Raw genomic sequence first — 12,723 nt, 5'->3', positions numbered from 1 at the left:
GATACCGTATCAGATACGTTACGTGATACATTTTTAAGTGAGTACCCGCCTTAATAGGCTGAATGCTGATGCGGCCGGACCTCTTGTCACCTGCTTGATGCGTATTTGGTTCGATTAGATGCTCCGAATTTCAGAAGACAAATATCAATATGTCTTCCTGAGGCTCAGCCCTGCTTTTTTATTTAAATTGGCGCGGCAGGCAGAGCGCGCCTTTGGATTAATCATGTTTAGATACTATATAATAATAGTAAGGAGAGCAACTATTACTCTTACTTATTCAACAATTACATGAAATAATTAAATGATGAATTAATGACAAATAACTGGAAAAATTTGGGTAGACAGTGTCTACCTTGTCTACTCGTACGCTTCGCCACTGGTAAAAGAGAGTGTTTAAATCTTACCTTGAATAAAGAATCAACTTCACCAGGAATTCTCAGATCTAACACCTTTATCGGATAATAGTACTTATTTACAACTTGGAAGTTTCTCGATGAAGTGTCCATCTGTCTTTCGCTTAAAAAGTAAGTAGTTGACGCCTTATCATAGCTAAGTCCCCCCTTAAGTACCGATATAAAATATGGTATTTCTGTGCGATTTTTACCGTTTCGAAACTTCACAATTATTTTACCATAAAAATCCTGAGATTGCCAGGCGTTTTTCCCTAAAATAATAAGTAGAACATGTATCAGTGTTTTTCAAAAAAATACTTATCCAAATACTCACAATCCACAGCTAAAGTTCCGACATTAACACAGTCATTTTCATCTTGCGTCCAAGGATTAATTCGAGCATTATAGTACTGCGTTTTTATAGATTTCGAAGGTGTCGATACACTATGAATCCGAACGGTTTTTCTAAGTGGATTAATAAGGCATAAATTTATTTCTTTGGGCTCGTTGAGCGTTCCTCCCACTCCAAAGTCTAAATAGCCTTGTGGATGAAAAATGCCTTGTGTTTCTGTAACTTCTATCTCCAGCGGTACTATCAATATTTCTTCCGGATTATGAAGTTTTATCCTAAAAGGTTATTAGATTCAGTTTAAGCTTGAAATAATTATAAAATTGAAAAGTAGAAACATGAAATTAATAAAATGAATGTAGTTTAGTGGATAATGATTTTACTTGGTAATAGAAGGTATTATAGGATATGAAGATATTAAAGGACTAGGCATAGATCTAATCAAGTTTGCTATTGTTTCTCATGAAATGTTAAGCAACTGTTCTTTTACTGCAACAATAATCTCTGGGATCGAGTTTGGTGTATGAAGTCAAGCTCCAATTCTTCGTTTTAGCTCAGCTCATAAATATTTGATGGGATTTAGGTCAGGAGTGTATACTGACCACTGGCCAACAAAACCCAACCCAAAAACCGACTTCTGCAAAGTAATCTTGCACGATTCTTGCGTTGTGTGGCCTTGCATTGTTATGCATAAAGGTAAATTTATCTCCAATGTAGCCGATGAAAGTCCTATAGAAATTGCAACCCAAGTCAAAGCAGCAATCTACAAGTCGCTTTCTATCCCCCTTGCTCCAACGTCGAATTCAGATGTTCCCGTGCAAGACGCAGGCGTGCTTATCGAAGAGCTACCGTAAGTTTTGGACTAATTGCAGGTGTTTTAGAGGTCAGTTTATTTCCTGCAGTCCAATAGTCACTCCCCGCACCTCACGGTGCTGTTGCACTTGAACCGCATTAAGGTGACGATTTTTAAAATAAATCGTCGCAGTCAGACGCAAAAAATCGTCATCGGTCGTCACCACGAGCGGTTGTAAATCGCTTTCTGCCATATTCCAGGTTGCCTACGAAAGGATCCAATCTTCTCATAACGATTGCACACTCTCCAAACCGCTGCACATGTCACATCCAATTGTCTAGCAACAGCTTCTGAGTCAGACCAAGTTTATTGTCGATTAAAGCAATAACTTGAACAGTTTTTGTGGTATAGTGCGCATTAAAATAAACAACTTTTGGAAGTTGATTTTATGTTCACAAAAAAACACTTCTATACCATGTAATATGTATCATCGAAATGGTTCTTTCCTATCTGACACCCAAAAGGTAGCACACGCCTTTGCTCAATATTTTATAACTTATAATCTAGCACATCCCGACAAAAGTCACATCTTTCAAAGAAAATGAAATACTTTGATACCTTTAAAATCAATTAAGTCCAAAGCTATAGTTGGACCCGATAAAATACCTGCGTTTCTTATGCCAGATTGTGCGTATGCTTTTTGTAAATCGCTAACAGTATTGTTTAATCTTGCCGTCAGAACTGGAGAATTTTCTTCTGCTCTCGAAAAAATCTAAAATTATAAAAATCTTATCGATAACTATCGGCCAGTGAGAGTTATTAACAACTCTTCTAAAATCGTTGAGCAGGAGTTGAAAGTATAAGTCTTTCAGCATTATACTTTCCTATGAAACATCTTATAGACACTAGACAGTATGGCTTCATGAAGGGCAGTCAGATACGTACGATTTTTTCATCTCGTTTAAGTCCTATCGACGGCGATGAAGAGAAAGAAGATAATGGGTGCATCCAGTAGCATTGAGTCTATATATTATCTTATATCCAAAGCTGAGAAAACATGAAGATAAGTTTTTCAACTATTTCAGGATGTCGGTCACGTCATTTGACTATTTAATGAGCATTATTGAAAACGACTTAAAGGGTAGTGATAATGCTATACGATACTGCATATCGCCGGAAGAAAAAGTCATTGTTACGTTAAGGTAAGCTTTTAATTAAATATACGTAATAATACAGTGAATAAGGCATACTCTCTTATTATAAATCAAAAAAAATTTTACACTTGTTCGTTAAGTACTGTTTTCATCGCTATTAAACAAATCCAGTTCTTGAGTTTCTGCACTAGATAGTGGTGATGGTGTATATTGTGAATTTGGCTGTGAATTTCCTGGGGATTTGCGTTATGTTGACTGTAAGAACTAGATGACTGATTTGTTAAATACAAAATATTATATTGAGATGCGCTAGCAGACAGTAGCTGCTGGCGTTCCTGGGATTGTGCGTTGTATTGATTGTATGAAGTAGATGGCTGTTTTGTTGACGTAGAAAAATCGTAAATATAAGACAGTGGCTTTCGTTCCTGGAATTGCGGAGTATTTGACTGTATTTGGTTTCGTGCTATTAAATCATATATTTCAATCTTCAGTCTTAGCCGGTTGTGCTCGGGTACTTTCTTTAGTTCTTTAAATAATGATAGGCAAAATAGTTTATCTTCATCGTCTTCTTCTTTTTCTATAGGTCTTCTTTCATTAATGCTCTTTTCTAATATTTTGGCAAAGTGTTGCTGGATGAAGTTTATATTTCTTTGTAGCAGGTGGATTTTCTTCCGCAGGTCTGAAGTTGGTGTCACTGTTTCCATGTACTGACTCGGGAACATCGTTATCATTATCATCCTCTATTTGAAAACTACTGTCACTTTTTCAATACCTTTGAAAATACCCCGAAGTAGATTTAGATATTGCTGCTGAAGCAGATTTTAAAGTTTTAATTTTTTCAAATCTCTCACATATACATCACGTAAATTCTTTCATTTCTTCTGTAGTGTTGATCCTGAAATAGAAATGATAATTATTATTCCATTGCAGGTATCTGTCAAGTGGCTGTTCGTTAGCTGAATTTCAGTATGGTTATAAAATTGAAAAGTCTACATTATCGGGTGCAATTCAACAAGTGTGCAAGGTGATAAGAGAAGTTAAAAGCAGTTGTCATGATGCTTATTTTCCTAATTGCATCGGTGCATTGGACGGAAAGTACATTCGATTAATGCAGCCTCCGAACTCCGGATTTACGTACTATAATTTTAAACATTTTTTTCTTTGGTGCTAATGGATGTATGTGACGCTAACTACTGCTTTATTTGGGTCGACGTTGGAGCCTATGGTAAAGATAGTGACTCAGGAATTTTCAAAGAAAGCACCTTATACAAAAAACTGACTGAAAACTCATTAAATATTCCTGAACCCAAATCGATATTAAATAACTACGCTAATAAGTTACCATATGTAATAGTGGCGGATGAAGCTTTTGCCATGATGGAAAATTTAATGAGGCCGTATGGTGGCAAAATGCAGCCACACGTAAAAAAAATATATAATTACCGTTTATCGTTAGCTCGAAGATATGTTGAATGCGCGTTTGGAATTATGTGCAACAAATGGCGAATTTTGCACCGACCCATAGACGTTAAACTTGACTTTGCTGAAAACATTGTTAAAGATAATTGTATCTTGCACAACTTTGTCAGAATTAAAAATGACATCACACACGAGGATATAGTTCATGCTGCACCATTGTTGAATATGAATAGATCACACACTGGGCGCGCAGTTCAAAACGGAGATAAAGTTCGAACTTCATTTAGAGATTACTTTGTAAATGATGGAAAGCTAGACTGGCAGGATGATATGGTATATAAACAATATTGCTTTTGTAATATAACTTAAAGTAAAAATAAATAAATGTTCTTCTTACCTAAATTCTTTTTTTTTCTCTTCAGTGTCATCACCATTGTAAAAGATCAAAACTAGTTGCTCCCAAGCCCATTTCTTCAGTATTTTATTAGAATATTCCTACGAATTCAAGTTCCATAAGGCTGGTCTTTTTTCTATTACATCGATAAATAAGTCGGTATTGAAATCATCGTCCATTTTGCAGCTTTGTATGTCTAACCGGCTCTAATCGCGCTATTCAACTGAACACGTCTATGCCTGATTGTTGTACGTCAATACGCGCGACGTCGCGCACATTACGCGAATCAACATAGAGCTTGCAATACATAAAACTCTATACAGGATAAAATATGCGATATATTTAACTGTAGTCTAGCCGAAATTAAAAGAATTCGCTTAGTTTAGATAATCTTGTTTTCTTTCTTTGATCAGTATTTATTAATAATTTGTTATATTTATAATATTAATTTTATTTTGATAAGATATTTTAATTTTTATATGTATCTTTTCCACTCTATTCTTTTCTTTGTTGCGTGATGTAAATAAAATAAAATAAAGTAAAAAATAAAACTAATACACTTTAACACTATTGAGACTATGAAAAACGAATAATATGCAAATTTCAGTTGTACACGTGAAGCCGATTTGCATTCACGCAAGTTTATAATTAGTGATTAAAGATTTTAGAAATTTACCACATTTTATTTTGTAACTAGTGAGAACACTCTACTTGAAAGTTAGAAAAAATTAGTCCATCTAACTTATAATTCGAAAGGATGATGTAAAGGAATTATTAATAATATTAGGCAAATTAGGCAAGTAAAGTAGGTTACATTTTATTTATTATAAACATTAGCTGGTCGCAATATTCAGTCAACCTACGTGGTTTTATATCAGCTATTTGGGGTATGGTCTAGCTCGAATTCTTCGTTTAGCTCATTCCATAAATGTTCGATCGCATTTAGGTCAGGACTGTATGCTGGCCACTTCATAAACCAAAAACTGACTTCTGCAATGTAATCTCGTACGATTCTTGCAGTGCGTGGACTTGCATTGTTATGTATAAAGGTAAATTCATCTCCAATGTAGTCGACAAAAGTCCTTTAGAAATTGCAACCCCAAGCTAATGAAGCAATTCGCAAGTCGCTCTTTTGGTCTTCGATCAGGGACGGATGGGACAGGCGGGAGACCGGGAAATTTCCCGGTGGGCCGGTCGGCAAAAAGAAAAAAATATTAAAATAATTTTTAGTAAAAAAGTAAAAAATATAATAAAATATAAATAAGAAATAAAAAATAATAAACTAAGTACCACACTGACCATATCACTCCCGCCCGCTTAATGGAAATCCTGTCCTGACAATTTTAAACTATAACAATCATTATATCCACCAATTCCGAACTTAGATGTCATTCCGTCTTGCTAAAGTCTGTACGCGCCGCGCCGCCGCCGTAGGAAATAGTTCTTCGAATTTCGGACTGAACTGAATTGGGTGTTTTTTGTGAGTGATTGTTATATATTATACTTACTATATTATTATCGTTATCGTGCCTTGCCAAAAAATTCATAAACCGGGATAACAGGATGGATAAAGGAAAAAGGAAAGGAGGGGCGGAAAAACAAAGGGATAGGAAGCTAAAGCGATTGATGGAGCAGGCAAGTAAATGCCAAAATTTAGATTCGTTTTTAAAACCGGTAAACTTAAATGAACGTGAACGTGATGCTATAATTAATGCTGATTCTCCCAGTACTAGTCAGGAAAGTACACCAAAAAGTGATTCCACTGAGAATTTTAATTCAAATGACGACAATGGTTACAGCGGCGATTTTTTTTTTTAAACGTCCAGTTTTTGATGAATTAATCCGATTTTTTGGGTATCATCCGCAGAGGTCTAAAAGCGCCAGAAAGAGATACCTTTTAACATTCAAAAAGTATTTGATAGAGATAATGACACCCAAAGGCAGTGGCTAACATACAGCACAGGCAAATCTGCGCTATTTTGCTCTATTTGCCTGGCATTTTGTGGCACCAATGAGTCAAACAGTTTTATTGAAGGTATGAGAGACTGGAAACATGTACACCAGAGGTTAAACGAACATGAATCGTCAAACCTCCATACAAGGAATATACAATCGTATATAAAATTTGCAGCCAATAAAACAATAGACAAGTATATATTAAGGCCCGAAGTAAAAGAAAAGAGAAATTCTGAAATTTCCCGTAATGGACCAATTCTTCACAGAGTGTTAGATGTTATTAAATTAATTGGAAACAGGGGTTTATCCTATAGGTAAGTACCCACTTATCTATTTCTGCTTTTTAGATTTTATTTCATTTTATTCTCGATTTTATTATTAATATAGTTTTTTTTTCTTATAGTATATGTATAAACATTTCATGGCGCCGGTAATAAACTTAATTTTTGTCGCGTCTAGCTCAAATGGAAAAAAAATCAAAAACTATAATTCCGTATTTTTTACAGAGGAAACGCTGATGAAGCTGCATATACGCTAGATGATGCTGATAAGGATCATGGCAATTTTTTAGAAATCATCCTACTTCTTACCGATAATATCTTGACGATATAATACTAAAACAACATATAGACAAAATTATTGAAAAAAGTAAGAAACTTAAAAATGCTGGTGTTAAACAAAGATCAGGGAATTTTTTAACATTTATTTCGAAAACATTCATAAATTTAGTTATAACTTTAATAACAAATAAAATTAAAAAAATTATTTGTGAAGAAATAAAAGAGTCTGGAATGTTTTCTCTAGAAATACATACCACACAAGATATCTCGGTTAAGGACCAGTGTTCTGTTGTGATCAGGTGAGTAGTATTCATTTATTCATTATTTATTTAAAAAAAAATTGTTTTTAAAATTTATAATACATTATTAATTAGTCTATGCTTCCAACATTTATTAGCCTAATTTCTTTTAAAATCATATTAAGTATAATCTAAATTTCAAAAGACTTAATCTTTTAGGTATGTCTACAAAGGAATGGTTCACGAGAGGCTTCTGACAGTAATAAATTGTCATGATACATCTGGACAAGGGTTTCAAGATTTAATAAGAGAAGTTGCACAAAAAAACGGACTAAGCATAAACAAATGTATTGCTGATTCAACAGATGGTGCTGCTAACATGCAAGGGAAATATAGCGGATTTACTAGTAAGATGAAGCAACTGAATTTAGTCCTGGGAGATGTTTTAAAAGGACATATTAAGGCGGCAACCTTTTTTGCATTTCTGAACTCAGTTGCAGTTTTCTTTAAAGAGTCATACAAGAGAATGGATATTTGGAAAAAAACGTCACAAGATCCAAAACTTAGAGTACTACAAACTATAGGAGAAACCCGATGGTGGTCGAAAGAACAAGCATTAACTAAAATATTTCAGCTTGAATGTTGTAGTAAAAACGCAAAAAAAAATCTTACCCGCTATATGTAGATCTACTAGAATCACTAGACATCATTTCAAAAGATACAGATTTTAATCCAGATATCCGATCTACAGTAGAAAAGTTTAAAATTAATTTGACAAAGTTTGAAACGATTATGATGGCCCATATATTCTTAAAAATATTCTCGATTACAGGACCACTGTCGCGATACCTTCAAACGAAAGGTTTAAACCTATTTAAAGCCAACGCGATGATTAAGACATCAATACAACATTTAAAAGCCATTTAGAGGGATATGGAATGGATCACAAAATCTGTTAATGATTTCATGTCTTCAGTTAATGACGAACTAGATGACCGTCAATTGGACATTGAAAACGATTTTCCGAAGACAAGAAAAAGACGAGTTAAGTTTTTTGACGAAAATACGTCTGACGAAGCTCCTCAAGACGAACATAAAAGTTTTCAGGTTAAAACATACAATGTGATTATGGATATGGTATGTGAGTCAATGTCTAACAGGTATGCCCAGAATATAGATCTCTGTGCTGAACTAGCGATTTTTAATCCAGCATATTTTAAAGAAATAAAGGCAAACAGCTCGCTACCTGACAAAAGTATGCATTTGATAGCTAATTTAGTTGCAAAATTTAATAACAAGGCGACGCCTGGATGAAATAATAAGTTTTGCTGCTAACTAGGGACCTTTACAAATTATCTCTTTAAGAAACGTTTGCTAAAATCGACATTTCCAATCATAGCGATAGCGATGACAGTGAAGGGGAGGATGATAGAGACGATGTGCAAGGAGATTGGAAAGATACAATTACAGTTTGCTCTTGCAAGGATTGCGTGTATTGCTGTTACGTTGCTATTTTAAAATATAACTTGTATCAGGATACGCCTCCTCAGTCTTAGCAACGGTGTATCAATACATTTTGAGTTTGCCAATAACCCAGGTGTCGTGTGAGAGATCATTTTCCATTCTCAAATGTATTAAGAATAGACTAAGAAATAGATTAAGTGATAATTTGCTTGAATCTTTCATGCTTATGAATATAGAAAGATCTCTACTTAATCAAATAGATAATGAAGATATTATAAATGAGGTGGCAGAGTCCAGTACCTTGTATAAAAAAAGTTTAATAAAAATAATAAAACTGAGTTTTTTGCATTTTCTAAGTTTTATTTGAGAGTTCGTTGTTCCTTTTTCATTTTCTTATTTTTAAAACTTTTCGGTTGTTAAGCTTGTTTGTTCTTTCTTTTTAATAGTTGACTGAAGACTGAATTTCAAGAAAGAAAAGTTATAATTTAGGATAATATTAAGACATACATATATTATTTGTGTTATAATTTTTTATTTCGTTGTTTACTGAATTTACGTTGATTTTTTAAAATTAAATAAAAAAATGTGTGTTTGTACGCACTAGCGAATTTTTTTAATATAATTCATCAGTGCTAAGTGGGCCGCTTCGCCCGAAAATTTCTCGGGCCGGTTTCAGAGAGCCCATCCGTCCCTGTCTTCGATACACTTTCCTTCTTCGGTCGCTACCATGGAGGCATCTTCAGGTCTCATCTTAGAACAGAACAGATCCCGATTGCTTCAACGTCCAATTCAGATGATCCCGTGCAAAACGCAGGCGTACTTGCCGAAGAGCTGGAGTAAGTTTTAGAATAATCGCAAATGGGTCGGATATGAAATGCTGCGCTAGACAATTGTCAGTCTAGCAACAGCTCGCTGATAGACTCGCTGAGTTTATTTTTGATTAAAGCAATAACTTGGCTTTGGCGGCTTTTGTGGTGTAGTGTGCATTAAAATAAACAACTTTTGAAAGTTAATTTTAACGGACTAGGGAAGGGGATTTCATAGGACTGTTTTCACAAAAAAATAGTCCTATGCCATGTAATATGTAAGATCGAGGAGAGAACCAGTCTCCTATCTGATCCCCAAAAAATAGCAAACTCCTTTGCTCAATTTTTTTTATAATTCATACTCTAGCACATCCCAACAAAAGATAACTGACATCAACTACTCACATTCTGATATTATTAGATCCACCTTTCGCAAAAAATGAAGTACTAATGGCTTTAAAATCAATTAAACCCAAAGCTCTAGTTAAACCCAATAAAGGGGCCTGCATTTCTTATCAGATTGTGCGTATGCCTTTTGTAAATCGCTAACAGTATTGTTTAATCTTACCCTCAGCGCTGGAGAATTTTCTCTGCTCTGGAAAAAATCTAAAATTATTCCTGCTGCGGGACTCCGTGCTAAGTGGATATCAACCCCTTGCTTTCAATAGTCGCTATCAATATTTGTTGACGACAGTCGCGTGGGTTTGTATTCTGTGTCACAGTCGACAGTTCGACTAGGGATTTGATGATTTCTAGGACAATTTCACTTTTATTTTGGTAATTTTACTAGATATCATACCAACACCAGAAAATTAAAAAGTATTTTTATTTATCTTCGTGTTTACAGTCATAGATGTTTTGAGTTCCGGGGTTTATATTTTTAGTTTCTATCTTTTTTCTTTAAAAACTAATTAAATTTTTTATTATTATTGGCTATATTATTTGTTTTAATTAACTTAGGTAGGTATACCTTATTACTATATTTTATAATTTCGATAATTGTTTTTGCTTGTATAGAGAGAGAACCTTGCTTGTATATTATTTACAGTGGTTATTTTTATATTGGATTTTTCTTCCAGTTTTTGTGACTTTGGCGATATGTTGCCCACAAATGTAATTAATATATTAGCTGCTGAAGAGGAGGAGCGGTTGTAGGACTTAAGCAAATTGGAAGAGACGTCAGATGAGGGAAGAAAGTAATACTTTCTCTATAGAGGATACACGATTTAAACGGCTATTTAGAATAAACAAAGAAATGATATGATAAATAAACATGATAAATATATCGAAATTTAGATTTATTTTACTTTTATATATTTTTGTTTGATCTTTGGTGTAGTTTAGCAACATGTACCTAACCTTAAACTAGATGTCTCGACGCATCGTTTGAAAGTGATCAACCGAGTCGCGTTTTGGCGACATTTCTCGAGCACAGAGTTCGGAACGTGTGGAATCGAATCAGTGGAATTCCATATGACACAGTCCCGGTACAGGTCATAAAAAAAATCTTATCTATAACTATCGGCCAGTTACACTTAGTAACAACTTTTCTAAAGCCGGTGAGTAGAAGTTGAAAGTATAATTCTTTCAGCATTACACTTTCCTATAAAACATTTTATAGAAACTAAACACTTCAAAACAACAGTTTTGAATTATTATTGAAATTTGCAATATTTTAAATAAAACACCCTGTATATGTTGCATATATGCATTTTTGAATCTGTAATTACTTTCTGAATCTTTTTCCTATACCTATTTCTAATGTCCTTATCCCTATCTCCCCTTCTATGGTCTGTATTGGTGGACGACCTGATTAGGCTCCTTCACTGGAGAGGGTACGATACCATCGATTATGCAAATGATATCTCCGTAATAATCCGGGGAACCACGCAGGGACGATTACAGAACGGATACAAGATGCCCTGAACACGACATGTGAATGGTGTCCTTTGGAGGAGCTATGTATAAACCCGGCGAAGACATTGTACCATTTAGCAGAAAAAGGGTAATGAACGTCCTCTATCTTTAGATTAGCGACATCTAGATCGGTCCCAGGGAGAGGATAAAATATCGGGAGTCTCGTTTTGGATAGAAAACTCACCTGGAAACCGCACCTCGAATTAGTACTAAAAAAAGCCATGAAGCTTTGGACGGCAAGACAACTACTTTGTAAATCCTGGGGTCTGAGCCCTGAAAATCCAGACCTGGTTTAGGGAAAGTCATTCGCAGAATTATAAAAAGGTAAATTTTTTGGGCAGAGATTATTCATAACAGAATAATAGGACTATAATACTTCTTTGAAGGAACTTTCAAGGGAAAGCGTTATCATGACTTTTTAGTAGACGACTTTTTCAATTCAAAAAGTAAATATTCATAATAGCCAGCAAGTTTGGCGAATGTAATAAATTCGTTTGTATTATTATAAATTTGCTACATTAGTCGGTCGTTTCCAACCCAATCCAACCCAATAACCTTTGGAAAATATGTAGAATGATCGGTGAAAGTAATAAATGTATTGATATTTTTCAACTTCACCATTGTCTTTGGTAATTATACATATTAACCGGAGAATAAAATAACCACTTTATTTAAGCGTAACATATATATGATAGCATTTTTCCTCAGGTCAAACATCTTATATACCAATATCAGCATGGCTTCTTTTACTCTAGACCGACAAGTACCAATTTAATAACATTTCTTTACTCTGGCTATCAGACCATCAACTGCAAACAACAATTGGATGTTATATATACTGATATCGCTAAGGCATTTGACAGGATGGACCATGTTGTTTTTGCTCAAAAATTACACAAACTGGGCTTTCACAATAATTTTGTCAAATTATTCTCCTCCTATCTCACTAATCGAAGCCATTTTATTGAGTATAGTGAATTTAAGTCTGAGGAATATGTTGCCTCTAGAGGTGCTCCTTAAAGTAGCAATCTTGCAGCCCTTCTGTTCTCTATTTTTATTAATGACATAGTCACAGAAATCTCAAGCAATTGTCTCGTGTTTGCTGACAACATGAAGATCTTTCGGGTCATTGGCACCCGGGAGGATTCTTTACACCTTCAGAAACATGCTAATGCTGTTTTTGATTGGTGCACATTAAATACATTGAGTGGCTCTTCTGAATTGCGAGTCAGTTCGCGATTTGGAAGAAAAAATTGATACAAAGTTGTTTTTTAACACTT

The 12,723-nt window shown here is 34.6% G+C and overlaps 1 protein-coding gene across 1 annotated transcript in view; it reads right to left on the bottom strand.

Annotated features, from left to right (window-relative positions):
• The window catches only part of LOC126744583 (transmembrane protein 131), a 141,180-nt gene that overhangs the window by 107,771 nt on the left and 20,686 nt on the right, over positions 1-12,723 (bottom strand). The window contains exons 8-9 of the mRNA XM_050452056.1: positions 727-1,019; positions 405-664 (exon numbers count right to left, since the gene is read on the bottom strand). Of these exons, the coding sequence (XP_050308013.1) occupies positions 405-664; positions 727-1,019 (553 nt within the window). The remainder of the gene's footprint in view (positions 1-404; positions 665-726; positions 1,020-12,723) is intronic.

Source organism: Anthonomus grandis, chromosome 14 (genome assembly GCF_022605725.1).
Source record: "Anthonomus grandis grandis chromosome 14, icAntGran1.3, whole genome shotgun sequence".
Classification (NCBI taxonomy): Eukaryota; Metazoa; Arthropoda; class Insecta; order Coleoptera; family Curculionidae; genus Anthonomus; species Anthonomus grandis.
The sequence above is the reverse complement of the archived record's forward strand: the minus strand, read 5'-3'. Positions and strand labels throughout refer to the sequence as shown.